Raw genomic sequence first — 17528 nt, 5'->3', positions numbered from 1 at the left:
GGTAACGAAATCGTTAAAACAAATACGCTTGTATACAGCATATATAAAATTACCTCGATTCCGCGAAGTAGAGCGCGCGATTCACGGTGGATAGACGGCCTGGCCTGGCTTGGCTTGGCTTGGCCTGGCATGGCCTGGCCTGGCCTGTTCGGTTGGTAGTCGTAGTCCAGCAGGAGAGAGAACTTTCGGAATTAGTATTTTCATAGTTAAACGCGTCGTCCCGCATAGGCTGCATCAAGTTCCCACGTTCCGAGGCAAGAAGCGATTAATTTACCATCACATATATACGTAAGCTGAATAGCAACGGAAGTCGAACGCTTCACGGTGTACGAATACTTTTTTTCGGCCACTATACTTATCGAATTGATTCAGATTCATGAGTACACATTGAACTTGATCCCACCCCTGGCGAGCGGCGGCCGCGTTGGAGAGGGCTCGGGGCGGTGGTGGGGGCGGCGGTCGCCGCGGTGGTGGGGAGGAAAGCGCGCGCAGGCCTCTCCCCTCCGCCCCCCACCAGGGCGCGACGGTCAGCGCAGGAGAGGGGCGCCGCGACGTCAGGCCCAGAGCTGGTCCGTCCGTCGTCCGGCCGACTCGAGGCACCAGAGCCGCGGATTTCGCGCGAGATATAGAACCATAAACACACACACATAAATATATATATATATATACATATATATACACAGGTTCGCACACGTACGTAGGCCACGCACGCACGCACGCACGCACGCACGCACGCAGCCAGGCAACTACGTACTACTCGGCCAGGCAGCCAGGCACGAACGAACGAACGAACGCACGCACGCACGCACGCACGCACGCACGCACGGACGCGGTGTCCCGCGTGGACAGACGGACAGAGTCGCTCGGTGGTACACGTGCGCACACACAGCCGGTGTGTGTATCGTGGATGGTACACGGGTATAAAGAAAGGAAAAGAAAGGAAAAAAAGTTCAGTGTGTGACACGAAATAGTGTGGAACAGAAAGAGAGTCGCGTCCCACGTGCCGTTTTCGGAGAAACTCGAAAGAGAGATTTATTGTAAGTGCCCGCGGTGTTTCCGGGATGATGATGGCTCGAGTGTGTTATTACTGGCCAAGTTGAAACCGCCGCGTTTCTTCCGCATGGGATCGTTCAGGAAGTGGATTAGCGCGCGCGGGGAGGTGTGGCTCCCTGACAGTGTCGATGGTGAAGTACTACAGAACCAGTGATTCGGTTAAACCGCGACCGGAATCGCCGAGTGCGGAACCGACGAGGTCCTCGCCGTGGCGTGGACCGATCGCGCGTCGGACCGTCTGAGCGAGATTTTTTTTTTTTTACCTGCCCCCCGATATATACACAAACCCTCCCCCGGCAAACCGGATCACCGATCGCCAACAATCGACAGAGATCAACAGGCAAGAAGGGATGTCACGGAGAAAGCAAGCCCGACCGAGCCGTGCCCACCTCGAGGAGGATCTTGTCCAGGGCCCACTGCTGATCAATCCCGTTCGAAACGTGAACGTAACCCGTAAGTGCAAACATCATCGGTGCGAAATTCGTAGGGAAGTAAAAAGAAAGAAAAAAAAAAAAAAGGAAAGAAAAGAAAAGAAACGGAAAGAAAAGCCGGGAAAAGAAAGGGAAGAGAAATTACGGGTGTGTGCGCGCGCTCTCTCTATCGCGCCCGCTTCCAGTGCTCTTGTGAGTTAGGTTAGGCGAGAAAAAGGGCCGGTCGAGTACACTTCTTCTCGAGTAGTGTCGAGCCGTTTCTCGTTAATTTCACCGTATGTCGCCGCGTAATAGGCGAAATTAACAGTGAATCGAATTCTACGAAAATATTCGGTTTTTGTCTGTTCCAATCATTGTGAGATCTGTTACCGGTTAGAGAGATGTGTCATGAAGGATGTTTGTATTTTTTCTTTTGTTATTTTTCTTTCGCGATTAAAAGTGACAGAATCCTGAGATAAATGATTATAATACGAGTATATGAACAGTTTCGATGTTGTAAGGCTTCTATGAACGACATGTGGCGCGTTCAAAGTTCGTTTGGAAATTTTGAAAATTGAAAATTGATAGCATCGACAGTGTTTGGTGTTATCCGTCAGAGTTCGATTCATTATTAATCGGAGAGATTCTATATTTTTTGTGAGTTTTAGAATTTCTGAAGGCCCTGAACAAACGTTTCAAATGTGTTTAAATGCTTGATCTATACTAGTAACGTTACTAGTGTTTAGTGAAAACTTTATAACGTTTGTTAGATTCTTTTTTGTTTTTTCCTTTTTTCAACCAATGTGAAAAAAAATTTCTTTTACGTCAATACTTTCAAATTAACACCAGTTTTTCCATGAAACGAATTACAAATTATTTATTTTGCAATAATAACCCTCGAGTATTCTTTTTCCCCTCGTTCAACAATATCTATCCGAGATTTTTCTCTATTATCACCCCTGATCTAAGATTCATTTGATCTCTTGAAAACTTTCTAAAAGATCTTCCATCCGGATAAGCAAGACATTTTCCATCAGGTATTGAATTTTACATTGTACTTCGGGTAGATCATCCAATTGACGTCACAAAAAAAAAGTTACCGACGAAACGTCCTTTTTTTTAAATTACCTTCTTCAAAATTCTACGTATTCCTCGATTTAGATAAGAACCAATATCAAATTCTACTAATCTGTTAAACTTTTCTAATAAAAATTATCCATCAAAATACCTGTCAACTCACACGTCATTAACAACCGTTATTAGTATAATTTAATTAATACCATAGTACAGAAATATATCATCAAAGTATTCCCATCGAATTTTTACGTTGAATGAAACAAGCAACGCGAAGTGGAGACAAATAACGAAACGGAGGCAATGCAATGGTAGCCGTCGGCGGCAATCAACCGCGAGTGTCATCGAAACTCGTTTCACAGAAGCTCTCCGTCGGATTTCTCGCGTCGCGACACGTGAACCGATCGTTCCGGATCTCCCGTTCACGCCTCGTGCTCGCTTTCAAAATTCGCAACAAATCATCCCCGTCTCTTCTCTGGTTTCGATCGAGCCGAGAAAGAAAACGAGAAATTTTCGCGCACTCGGAGAGCGAGGGATCGAAGCGAGGGGCAAACTGCCAGATGAAGAGAACCAACAACTTTTCCGTGAAACGCGAGCGCCCGGTAAGAAAATATCGGTAAGAGTGAGGATTTCGAAGTCGATCGCCACGCGGGGCTCGTTTTCAAAGTGGCAGCGGCGCGACTCCGGGCTGAGAAAACGCGAGCCGGGGACAGGTTTCTCGTTTCTCGGGTGCGATGACCCGCTCGAAAACGCAACGAGCGCTAAAGCCACTTGTCACTTATGTCCACGCGCGCTGCGGGCGTTATTAGACGCGTACGATTAGGAGCGGGATTAACGCGTGGGATTCTCGTTTTCGTCGATTCAAATCGGGAACGCCATTGTCCAGGATGCTTTTTTCGACACCGTTCGAGGATAACTTGTAAAAAGAGGCGAATTTTTTACGAATCGATATCGAATTATTTTCGGTGATAATTTATTTTACGTGGTGGATCCAGAGATCGTTGATTCGATTGCAATTAGATATTGAAAATTGTTGTTGATTCTCAAAGGAAATGAAGAGAATTTATTTAAATACATAGTTGATTTAGAGATGATTATTCGAATTAAAGAAAATTGTTTTTCTATTGTGGAATAATGAAGCAGATTCGAATTGCTTTGTTTTGATATTTAATGAGAATTCTCCATTGTAGTTTCTCGATACCCCAGTTGCGATAGTTTACTTTGTTTTTACGCCCGATATGAATTGTTCTCGCTAGATCTTTTATTGCTCCAATCCTTTCTTAAAGAAAATAAAGATGTTTCGAAAGATATTTGATTGTTATTTTATATTATATTTTATATATGATTATATATATGATCATATATATTTTATATATGATTGTTATTGTTATAATTGATTGTTATTTCTTATTCTTATTTATTACATTTTCATAATTGATTCCATTGTTGTCTAAAGATAATTACTGTAATTAAAGAAAATTGCCTTTTTTTTTTATAGAAAATGAAGAAAAGTCGAATTATTTTGTTTTGATATTCAATAGATTTTTAATTTTTATTTTTTATTTTTTAACAAATATTTCTTAACTTCTCCTTTGCAATGGACCATTTAGGAATATAATATTTTTCTTCCTAATTGTTTCTAATTTTATTATTTTTAGGAAGAAAACGAATGTGGATTTTCTGAAGTTATCCTTATAATTTTTCCTCTCTTCATTTGACGTAATAGATTAGCTTCTTCTCGACGTTATATTTTATCTTCACGGTAGATTTTTGATTATTTAAGGTTAATTTATCGAACGTTCCAATTACGATTCGAATTATTTTGTATCGTCATTTGATAGAATTTCTCCGTGAAATTTGTAATGCTCTCCTTTTCTTTGTTTGTAAGCTTCGATTTATCTCTTCATATTCACTTCGTCTCGTTTTTCACGGTAAATTTCTCATTATTTAGGGTTAGTTTTTCGAACGCTCTAATTGTGATAGTGTTACGAGGGTAAAGGGAAGCATTCTACAAAGAAAATGATTTCGAATTCGGAATTTCCAATATAAATTCTCCGCGAGATTCGAGCGTTCTTTTTCCTTTGACGTGGTTAGTCGCATCTTGATTCTATAGTTTTAAGTGTTAATTGTTAAAACTACGATGAAAATCTTAAATTAACGCGTTAGATTGATGAATTAGGATTTATTTATAATTGTTGGTAAATATTGTCCGTCTTCCTTGATTTCGACGAAGAAAATTTAAAAATTAAAAAATGTTAAAATTAGAAAATAACTAAATATCGATAAAAGGATATGAATATCGTTGAAATGATAATTTTTCTCACGTCAATTTTCATACGTAATAAAGAAAAGAAAACTTGAATGAGCAGTGTAAACGAAAAAAAAAAAAAAAAAAAAAAAAGGAAAAAAAAAGTGAAATTAACATATGTCTGATAATATTTATGTCAAACAATAGAAATAAATTTCACTCCCCAAATTAACTCCAACGTTCAATAACATTATCGATTCAATTCCTTTGTTTCGTTTCACCTCTATTCTTCATTCATTATCGATAAAATTGCAAACTTCTTAGAAGCCATCAGAAACGTTCTTTTCGAATAATAAAATATTCTTCTTTTCTTTCAAATCGTACGATTCTTATTCCATAGGCTATTTTAATACCGTAGTATTTCACCCGATAATAGATGTTCATCGTATTTCCTCGCATCGAACGAGGCTTCGAATAATAAAGATGGTCGTTCGCACAATCGTGGAGATTTGCAGCCAACTCGATGAAATTATTAGGCTGTTTTGCGTTCTCCTTGGATTTGGCGAAGTTTAGGCGGCCTTGACTCCTAAGGAGCAATTTTCCAGTCACGAAGAAGTTGAGGATTCGTGAATAACAACGACACGCTCTTTAGCTCACACGAAGATAGTCTCTGGTGATATTTTTTTAATCTGGCATAACATCTAGTGTTAGCGAAAGTTGTGAATAAATGGAATAACGCCATTGAGAGCATTTTTGCAGAACTTCGAGACGAGACGTTTTTTGCACAATTGAAAATTGCAATTACATTATTGCAAATTTAATAATAATAATAATATAATCAAATTTTAATTTTAATCGTCGAAATGTCTACAATTTTAATTATAATTTTTCGAATATTTTTTTTTTTTATTTCACTCTTAAACGGTATTCGCTTTTAATTAAAAGAAACACGCCCCCTTAAAGTTTTCTCCAATTGTCTCGACACGACTTTTCAACTGGATTTCGTATTTCTTCTGGATGGAAAGTTATTTGTTACCGAGTTTCATCGAAATTAGTGTCTTCAATTTTCGTCGTATTCTTTAAAAGTAATTTCCAACTAGTTCGTTATTCAGTTTTTGCAAGTAAACTTTTCATTCTTTTCGCAGGGTTCGAAGGCTTTGACTAGTTTCACGCTCAGTTCATATTACACGGGACAACAATCTAGCTTCTCCCGATGATTTTACGGATTTCTCATACCGGTTTCTCTTCTTTATGAAGCGTAATTACGCCAATTTTTTTTTTCGTCCAATTCTTTCTGCATTCGTATTCGTTACAATAAATACCGGCTGGATAAACAAATGAGCGTGGCAAATGAAACGGGAGCAGTTGGAGTAGGAAAAGTTTCAGCGACAAATCGCAAGAAATTTCTTTATGAATCGAATATGAATTGAAATTTAAATAAATTTAAATAATAAATTTTAACCAAATTTAAATTTAATAAATAAAAAATATTTTTCCTATAATTCTTCTATAATTGGAACTTTTTATTCAGAATATTATATTATTTCATCAATTGTATTCCACATTTTATGAAAGGATTAATTTGATAAATAAAACATGAAATGAAAATATAAATATTCTTTTCATTTTTCTATAGGAATAATTAAATTTAACTTTTTATATAATTTTATACACTTGATTTTCTAAAATACTAAATATATATTGTATATATATATTTTTATTATTATAATGATAAATTTAATTTGAAGATCTTTATATCAATTTTCTTTTATAATTTTAAAACGTCGATATAATGGGCAGCTAATGAGTTAATACTTCGTTGAGAATTTCTTCAAACTGATTGTTTGCATTTCTCACGCTGAAGGTTTCATAAGTCATCAGAAGAAGCTTCTTCGTGTTTCGCAAACAAATAATTCTTCACATTCTTCATTTTCGAAAAACCGAAAGAAATAATCTGGAACACGATTTGTTTCAACGTATGAATATATTGATTAAATTCTAATAACAAAGTATTTCATTCAAATAATTTTAATTTCAAAATGGGTTTTTTGCATATTCATTTTAATTGAATTGTCCAACTTCGACTATTTCAACTTTTCTTTTCGCTCTTTTTCATTTCGTTTCAGGACAGATTTTTTCGGAAAGAACGAAACAATTGTTACAAACAATATTTACGAAGCAATTACTTTTACTTTCCTTTCGTTAATTTTCCAATGATGATAAAGTGAATTACTCTTTCTCGTAAGCAATTTTTGTCCAGGAACAAGGAAAGTAAAAGGTTTTGCAGAATGATAATGCAGACTGGGCGAGTTTTTTAAAGGTTTCGATCAGCTTTAATAAAATTAGAAGGCGACAAAGACTTTTAGCCTAAAGTTAACTGTTTAGCTGCGACGGCATAAGTCACTTTCCACTCCCCGTTGAAATTTAAACATTCGCCATTTTAGAATAACGCGTTTGAACAGTGATCGTAATTTCCAAATCGTCCTATTATCTATCATTGATAACAACGTATTAAAAAAATTTCAACAAAAACATTACATTAAAAATAAATATTTCAGTTTAAAATTGGTATGTGACCTAATATTCGATGGAGAAAATTAAACCGACCATTAACTGTAACTATTATTTTTCAAAACATATAACACACTCCTCGAAGTAAAGTATTTTTTTAACCACAAATAAATCGATCCTATAATAATAATAATAATAATATACAGAATACATAACAGATTAAAAAAAAAAAATGAACTTAATTTTCAACAAGTGAGATTAATCTCACTTCTACAACAGAATTCTACGTGTCAATTGTTCATCAATTGTCCATTATCAATATCATTTTTCGAATATCCATCGAATTTTTTATTGAATCTCCGTACAAAATTTTTCTCAACCATAAGTGAATACTTACTCATAATATTTACTCACCAATTATCGAAGGAACAAATACAAAAGAAAATGTTTTCAAATAATAACACTTTCTCTGGATACTACTGGTGCACACACAGTGGCATCCACACTCGTTGTTGGGAACGTGTATCACGATCTATTACGAAACTATTCGCTTCAATACTATTGTACACATACACAAACACGATTAACATATAACCACGAGAGTCACAATCTCGTGCAATATCGAAACTGTACCGGTGCCGGTGAATAGAGTTTCCCCAGGAATTTTTATTCGATAAAGTCGACCGGCTAATTGATTACTCGTACGTGTACCATACGAAGCGGTGAAATTCCTTTGAGATCGAATTCTGTGCGGGCAGGAAGGACGGAAGGGAGGGTGGGCAGAGGAGGATAAAAAAAAGAGAGAAGAGAAGAGAAGAGGAGGAAAGGAAAGGAAAGGAAAGGAAAGGAAAGAAAAGAAAAGGAAAAAAAAAAAAAAAGGGAATCGTTCGCGTGAAATTTCACGGAACCCTCGTGAATCTCACGCGGCACGCAGTTCGAAAAGAAACGCAGATAAGAAGCGCACCGGTGAATGGCGCGATGATAGGCTTTGCTGGATCCTCGTATTTTTTGCCCCTAGCTGGTTCCAGTATTTGTAATGCTAAACTGTGCGATGGAGGGGGTGGATATCGCGAGGAATTTGATGGAACGACGACACCGAAACCGGATTCGACGTCGGGTCGAAAAAAAAAAAAAAAAAAAAGAAAAAGAAAAGAGAAAGAAAGGAAAAAAGAAAATTGGAAATTGCGGTGTTATGTTGGACCGAATTCGAATTTGTCGAAATCGTTAATCGAGCTACTATTTCGGTGATCGGTGGTGTCGATTTGAATTGAGAAGTTACAAATTTTTCGAGAATGAATTTTTTTTTTCTTCTTCTTCTTCTTCTTCTTCTTCTTTGCCACCTGTGACTCGTATTTATCGATTTCGTTTTACGAACTTCCTTCATTTTTATTATCAATAGTCGTCGAGGTCGATACCGGATATTTATTGGTATTGTAAACTTGTAACTTAACTCACAATAGAAACAATAGTGATTTTCTAATTGGTAAGATTTACAAATTTCGAATTTAACGTAAGTTTTTGCTTGATTTATTAGCAGTGTTATTGCGAGCGACGATACAGGAGATTCTATCGATATTGAAATTTCATTGATGATAATGAAACGATGAGAAATTGTAATTTCATTAGTAAGAGTCTGGTAATAGAAACTCGTGCGTATCTTTATTAATAATGAAGCAGTAGTGATTTAATGATGAAACAATAGTGAAGTAATAGGAATTTTTTTTAATTTCGTTAATAATAGTGAAGAGTATTGAAAAATTTCGTTACTTAATTAAATAATAATTATATATATATATATAATTAGCAGACAAAGATAATGCAAAGAGATCGAATTCCTGACCTCTTTTATTATTAAATTTAACGTTTTATGCTTAAGTGCGGGCAAATATAAATTTAGTCGAAAGATATCGAGATTAGAGCACTGAGGTCAAACGTTTCCTATTTTAGAAATTACCTTCTTCGTGTGAAATGAAAATGATCCCTCTATGCCGCGCAATTTATCAAATTATATAAATAGATTTGAATTATTCAATTTACGAGGAAGCTGTTGAATAAGAAATATTTCATTTATTGCAACGATTAAAATTTTCTTTTCGAAATTATTATTCGAGAAAGAATTCGATTTTTCTTTGATTTTGTTTTGACGTGTATAGAAATTATTTTATTTATAAAAAGAAATCAGGTTATATGTTAGTTTATTTCAGTTCTTGTAATAAAAAATTGCTTCGTCCCGTCGAGTTATTATCGTCGCATTGAATTTTTTGTTTGTTCGCGAAAAAAACTGCAATGAAAATTTCGCGTTACCAAAAATTTCGTGGTTATATTAAACATTATAAACTTTACGATCATCGTTACAATGTGAAATTTACGTTCGATAATAAATTGGAGGAAAATGTGGCGACGAATTCAAATAGGGATCAGCTCATTTTTGACATTTGAAACTGAAGCAACTTGAATATTCTTCAAAATATTATTTTTACATTGAAAATTCCTCAAGATTCTATTCTTTATCCAAAAATAAATTTTTCCTAAAATCGTTTCACATGCCTGATTCGATAATTTTCGAGGAACACGATCTCAAAAATAGATTTTGTGCGTATGAAGAAAACGCGACAATGAGTCACGAGAAAAAAGTTTCAATGATAAACACGCCTTTCCAAAGTTTCCGCAAACATTTGTAAGTTATTAGTTTTCGATCGATAATAAGGGATATCACCGATCATAGTGCACATTGATGATTTTTCGTGGAAAAATCTTATCTTCTTTTTTTTTTTTTTTAAACACGTATCGAAAGATGGACGTCGATAGATGTCACGACTTTGCGCCATTTTTAATGATGATTATACCCATTGATCTCCATCCAAACTTAACCTAATAATCTTTTTCCGATCGCGACAGGAAAATTCGAATGGCAAGAAGAAACGAAAAGAGAACGAGGAAAAATCTTTCTTTCCCTCCTCTTAAACGAATTTTCAAAGAAAACGGAAATATCATTTATATGGCCAATTCAAAATTTAAAGTGAAAAATTGTCAGAATTGTCTCATCACGTATGAAAATTTTGTTGCGAAACGAGAAGGAAGACACTGTACGACTTTTGAACGTGACTGTCCGACTCCATTACGTGCACTATCGTAATACCGTATAACAGTGTTGAAGGTAATCCTCAACACGACTCTAAATTATAGCAAATACGTTTTACGATCATTCCAAGCTACATTGAATCAACTTACAACCAAGTTCCAACGAAACTTTTCCAATCATAATATCCCAATAACCGTCCGACTTAACACCGGTTGCAAATCTATCAGTAGCAATGAATATTACAGCCCGACTGATATTACCGGTTTATCTAGCAAATTGCCGTTACAACAATGCTCTACTTTCCACCAATCGAATTTGCAAAATCACCATTACTATCGTTCTGCCCACCTATACGACTTATACTACCCATTTGCCGGTTCGCCTGATAATAAACACGCTCATTCACGTTCAAATTGATTCGTCACGAGTGAAAATTTTTTTCCTCCTCCCTCCTCCCCTCACAGACACGAGCCACCGTTTATTAGACAGATCTTTTAGAAATCATCCGAGTTGATTATTTTTTTTTTTTTTTTTTTTCTTAAATTTCTCGAATTGTCGAAACTCGATCAACCGAGTAGTCGAGAAATGCCTACGCCGCTATTATTATCAGTGGATACGATTCTGCTCGGCCAGAATCCAGAGAGGTTCAGTTTTCCAGCCGCTTGGCAAACGCTTGGATTATTTATTTCACGCAAATTGGCCGGCGCTTATGCGTTCTTCAATTAAACGATAAACAGAGATATCGTCGGGCCGAGTGGGATACGAATTGCCGAACGTCCAGAAGTCCGTGTTTCTCGATTAATCCTTGGACAGCGGCGCGCAGCATCCTTCCCGGCTTTTTTATCCAACCGCCGCCATTCGTAATGACAAATTGTCGCGGAACTATTGCGCGCGCGACGCGAACGGTTTAATCATAATTCACGGCCGATTAAACGTTATTTCGACGTCATTCGAAATACATTATCGGGCACGAGTGGTGGTGTTGGCAATGTTTAATGTATGGTGTGGTAATTAATGATTAGGGATTAAAGTCGGAACGTGTGATCGTTAATCTTGATCGACTATGAAATTTTTATTCAGACGTATGACCGAGGTTAATGGTTCAAATACGTGTTTATCTAGTGGTTCTAGTTGATTAAGAATTAAGTTATTTATTTAATCCTCGAGTAGATTAATTATCGATGGGGGTAAAAATTCTCTCTCTCTCTCTCTCTCTCTCTCTCTAATCGTGAAATTAAGAATTGTTTATTGTATCTAACAAGATTTAGTTTCCTTTTGGTTACCAAATTTGTTAGCGTTGTTGCAAGTGAAGTTTGGTTAATTAATATTAGTTTAATTGTACGTTTTAAGAAATATACAATGGTATACATGGTTAAGGTGAAAGGTTTTTCGATGCAAACAAGTGTGTTTAAATGTTATTTATTAGCCGGTGAACGATAAAAATAAAATGAAATAGTGTAAATAAAATATATATATATATATATATATGCTCTTCTCCTTGAATACAAAATGGAATCTACTCTACTCATTAGGAGATTTTAAATACAAATTTCTAAATTTTTACATAATAACGGGTCTGTTAAGAAATCAATTAAAAGAGATTATCTGATTTATCATCATTTTTATGTTAATGAGATATGACGATGTTAAATCAGTCAAGCCCAATTTAATCGATCCCAGACGTTGAAATTGTCGCATTTTTCGAGTTCAACTTTTGAAAAATTTTTAAAGATTTTTATCTTGATCGTAAAAATTAAATATGAGGAATATTAATCGTTGTACATTACTATTTTATCGATTGACACAACAAATTCCATTTTGATTACACAATTAGGTATTTCTGCATCTTATAAAATATACAATATAAATATAAATTTTAGCAAAATTGAATTATATTTTTTGTAAATTCATCTTTTTTAATTTTTTCCAATGATAAAAATCTATCTTTTTCCTCGCATTCTCAGTTCAATTCTTGGACATATTTTATCACCAAGTTAATAATTTCGTTATTCAGTTTGTACAATTACAAATTACAAATTCGCAACAATTTTGTAATTTGTAATTTTGACACTGCGAATAATTTTAACGAATATTTCATCGGAATAAATTTTCAAGATTTAAATAAAAAACTATCTTACTTTTTACACTCGTATTTATTCTTCGTTCGTTCGCTCAATCCTCGAACTAAGACGATTAAAAACATCTCTGCGTGCAACCATTTTTCATTTTATCCCATTTTCTTTTTCCTTCGAACTTACATCGAACGAAATGATAAAAAATTATCGAAAAACACCGAACAGTTTTTGACAATTGTTACGTCATCCCGCGCTCCCCTTTCCCCTCCCCCTAAGAATCGTACTTATTGTATTCCCGATTGAATTCAAATCGCGGTGAGCACAGCGATGTGTAACGGGTTGGCCACGATTAAATCGACGAATCGAGGAATCGAAGTCGTGAGCCCCGACAGGAAAGAAACTTGTAAATGCCAAAGAATTGGGGGACTTTCTTTCCCGCTAATTGAACGATCCCCCTTGTGACATTATATTAGGTGCGAACCGCGAATAATACGGGTTATAATAGCGGAGAGAATACGGTCTCTCTGAAGTGAAACTTTCAACTCGTGCGGACTTCGTCGTAAAATCTTCCCGACGATATCGAATATATTTACTTACTGTCTTCCGTTCGATTGCACTTGCGTGCCGAATATTTGTATTTATTATTCAAATTTATATCGGAACGAATGGAGTCGCGATACTTGTTGAAACTTATTCCACAGGTGATAAATAAAATTTGTATTCCTTTTAAATCGTTATTGTAACGATTCCTATTAGTTTCTAGTTTTCGAATTTAATACATTGGAACTTATTCAATCCAATTAACACGTTGATATGAATTTTTTTCTTACTTTTTTCTTTCTTTTTTTTTCATTTTTATTATGTTTAAATATTTTAAACAGAACAGAAATTAAAACTTCTCTTTCGTTGTCTCGATTAAATTTCTCAGAGGGAGGGAGTTATAATTTTTTCCTCATTCGTTTGATTACAATTGTTGCATATTTTATAAAATTAATAAAGCACAGTTAATTAACGAGTAAATAGTTAGTTGTAATTGCTTTGTAATTATTGTAAGTCTAATTTTTAAAGAAGTTGATAATGATGAGTCTCGCGATTGTGACGAGATATGTAACAATTCTTCCTTTTTTTTTTTAAATATATATCATCATCGAACGTACGTAAAAATTAATGACACTCGTATTAGTTTCTGAGAAAACGTTATTATAACATTGAAAAATAAATTTTTACAATCGCATGGACAAATTGCGGGATAATGCGACCCGACCATGTGTTAAACCCACGGTTAAATACATAATATGAAATTTACATAGATATTGAACCTGGACTACTAAAAATTCTCGAAAGAGGCTGGACAGCTTTTATTTCCAAGTTTCATTTTATTATGCCATAAATTAAACAAGTTATAAAATTTTTATTCAAGGCACGCGGAGCATCGGCTAACCTATTGGTGAAGCGTTAATATTTTTTCCACGATGGAAGGAAGCATCGTCCATCCATGCGTTTACACCGAATTTTTTGATTTCTTGAAACGTGAAAAAGAGAAGAAAGAGAGGAAAAACAAGCATAACACGAATTATTTGCGCGCATTAATTAATTTGTTGAAAGGGGGATTGAATTAAATTCAATCGCTTAAAATAATTGCTATATATATATATATATATATACTATATATGGATACACGTTTCAATTATTGCGTAAAATTATCCAAAGATAAAGTAAACTTTCGTTTCTCGCATTATTTTTTAATAACTTGATTCTATATCGCGTTCACGTTAAAAAACAAATTACTGATTAATAGCTCTAACTATAACGAAACTCTCGTTTGAACTACTAGCTATAAATCACTATAGAAAACGGAGAAAGTCAATTCTTCACAAGGAACAATCTTGGAAAGTAATTCGAAGAATTATGTGGAAAAAAAAAAAAAGAAAAATGATTTTGTAAGTACAAGTTCCTATCTAGTTTCCAAGATAAGAAAGCGTGAAATGGTATACGATGAACGCGAAAGATCATGTTGCTATAACGAGCTTAACATTAGAGCAAATAGTTTTTATCGTCAAGATCAAAAATTCTGTAAACTGAAAACTATAAGTATTTACGATGTATCATATCTGCATTCATCTTTTATCTTTTTTTTTTTTTTTTTTTCTTTTCTTTTATTCAATCTTCGCCAAAGAGATTACAGTTCTAGATGAATTATTAGTTTTAATACATACATATATGTAAATGTATTTTAAAATATGCTATAGCGAATGAAATTCTAGAGCCAATTAGTTCATTGTACCATGCTCTATCGCATATTTTAAACTGAGCCTATGCAACGTGAAGGAGCCTAGGATACGTACGGAGAAAAGACAAAAAAAGAAAAAAAAGAGAGGAAAAAGAAGAAAGAAAAATAAATCTCGACTAAACGCCGCGTTGCGCTCCAACAAGGTATAAATTCCGGCCGTAAATTTCCGCTGGTGTTGCGTTAACAATATTATATGTGTTATAAGATAACGATATCAATTGAATTTCATTGGAATAAACCGATCCATCCTGAAATTCTTCCTCCCTTCCCCCTTCTTTCTTCCTCTCTAAAAAACTTTTTTCATCTTCCTCTATTATTGCCAAAGTTAAAACGCACGTTTTCGAAAACGTGCGCCTCGCAAGAAACGGAAGTGGAAGAAGCTGTGTGGACGGAAGGAAGGGAAGAGGGCGCCATTTAGAGCTATGCTAATAATGGACGATCTGTATTGGAAAAAATTTTCGAATCTATTCCATTAGTCGCGCGGTAGCGGCGCGCGAATCCTTTGGACGAATCATTAGTTGACGACAGTTTTGTTAAACAGTTTTGCTGTTACGGACGAAAGACCACGGACAGACGAATGGTGGAGCAATCGTGTCGAGTGGCATGGTGTTGACAACGCATTAAGGGGGTGTGCCGGGTGTGTAATACGCGTGACAAGCGACTAAGCACCGTCTAATGTCGAGGTTGACTGCATATTAATAGATCCCAATATAAGTGTCGCTCGGCATCGTTACGTTCGCCGTTTGTTCCGCGAGTTGCGCGGGCCATTCGAGCTTGGTCGACCGTTACACCTTTCTTTTCTTCCTCTTTTTATTTTCTTCCATTTCTTCTTCTTCTTCTTCTTCTTCTTCTTCTTTTTGTTTTTTGTTTCTTCTTTTGGTTTTGAAAAATGGAATGTGAAGAAGACGCGATCAATATTGCAATATTGTTGCACACTCTTCTATCTACGTTTATAATTGAGAAATAGAAAGTGGAAACGCAAATACTTTCCGCAAATAACTTTATAAACTTTCGAAACATAAAAATACAAATATTTAATCCTTCGAGCGTTTTAATGGCAACGATATATATATATATTTTTTTTTTTTTTTTCGTGAATTAAAACGACTCGGTTGGTAAACCGATACTATCAATTTACGTTGCAAATGTATGTCGACTGTAGTAACAACTTCAACATACTCATACTCATAGTATTAAACGGTAACAAGGATCTACTTAACTAACAGTCCGATTATGATTTAATTTGCAATTCGAGCGAGTTCTAGTCGCGGAGGGACTAGATAATATATAAGTATGGTCTGTTTTACGAATCGGCTTACGATAATAGTCTACTTTGTGTATCGGCGCATAAAGTAATCTAATTTGCAAATTGGCCGTTAGTAGTCCAGTTTCCAAATTGACTTATAATAATAATCTAATTTGCATGTCTATCGATACCGATTGTTCATGCGAATGAATCATCGAGAACTTTCACGATGCGACGTAATAATCGTCAATGAAAAATTATTACAAACCATATATACCAATATGATCGAATTATATATACGTTCCATAAATTCCAATTTTATTTATCTCGTATCTTAATCCATCACAACATGTTGAAATTATAATTTCACATAAAATATCAATCCTCCTTAGTTGAATCCCGCAATCGTTCACTTCCTCTCTAAAAAAACTTTTTTCATCTTCCTCTATCATTGCCAAAGTTAAAACGCACGTTTCGAAAACGTGCGCCTCGCAAGAAACGGAAGTGGAAGAAGCTGTGTGGACGGAAGGAAGGGAAGAGGGCGCCATTTAGAGCTATGCTAATATGGACGATCTGTATTGGAAAAAATTTTCGAATCTATTCCATTCGAATCTGGTTCGCGAGATCTGTAAAATTCTGTGGACGATCCACCGTTTTGCGAAAAAAGCGTTCAAAGCGCCTCGAATAAATATCCCTTCCATGATCGGCCGTTGCCTATTCGCAACGTCGAATTCGCGGCCCAACGGAGCGAGGAAAATTCCTAAAATTCTGAGGGGGTGGTCGCGGTCCGGGGCGAGAAGGAAACGAGGAGGAGACGAGGCGAAGAACAGGCGGGAAGGAAAGCGCCACCCCTGTGAGGAACAATTCGCGATGGTTAAAGCCGGCAAACCAGTTCCAAGATCGTAAATTAATCGGTCGGATTCCGGGCGTTTTTCATCGGGCCGCGAAATATACGCCTGCTCGTGCTCCTCGCCCGATATTTTCGTGTATTGCGGCCGTGGGGACGTGGCGGTGGTTCGCACGGCGGATGCCGCTATTTCGGAGCCGCAATAGGTATTCGCGAGAAATATGCAAATGCAGGGAGGAAACAGGCGGTGCGCTCACGAATTCTCACGAATCAACAAACCGGCCCCTGTGGTGATCATCGTTAGTGGCTGTCGGTCGACGATCCCGAACCTGGCTATTGATAGACCGATTTATCGTGTCACGAAACGTGCACACGCTAGAACCACTTATGCATTTGGCCGAGGAGAGGGGGCAAATGTATATGCGCGTCCATCCAAGCGCGTGTATGTCATGCGCGAGAGGAGAGGAAATGGTGGTTCCGAGTTTCCGAGGACGGACTTTTATTTTATTTTCGATATATCTCTGTGTTTCCAGTTGTTTAATTTAATTGGGAGATCTCGATCGGAGATTTCTATTTGCGAGAGAGGTGTGAGAAGGATGATATCGAGGTTTCTTTCTTTTTTTTTTTTTTTTTTTTTGGTTAGTTTAGAGAGAGTACGTTGTGTGTTCTTTTGGAATTATATAAGTTGGGTA

The 17528-nt window shown here is 36.1% G+C and overlaps 1 protein-coding gene across 5 annotated transcripts in view; it reads left to right on the top strand.

Moving 5' to 3' along the window:
* The first annotated feature begins 708 nt into the window (after positions 1–708).
* Positions 709–17528, top strand: part of LOC122718779 (homeotic protein spalt-major-like) — a 74461-nt gene continuing 57641 nt past the window's right edge. For all 5 annotated transcript variants that reach the window (XM_043944102.1, XM_043944100.1, XM_043944104.1 and 2 more), the window contains exon 1: positions 709–1506. In XM_043944102.1, the coding sequence (XP_043800037.1) occupies positions 1404–1506 (103 nt within the window). In that variant the 5' untranslated portion in view covers positions 709–1403. The remainder of the gene's footprint in view (positions 1507–17528) is intronic.

Source organism: Apis laboriosa, unplaced genomic scaffold (assembly GCF_014066325.1).
Source record: "Apis laboriosa isolate Shangri-la unplaced genomic scaffold, ASM1406632v1 scaffold68_cov148, whole genome shotgun sequence".
Taxonomy (NCBI): Eukaryota; Metazoa; Arthropoda; class Insecta; order Hymenoptera; family Apidae; genus Apis; species Apis laboriosa.
This window is presented reverse-complemented; position numbering and strand designations above follow the sequence as displayed.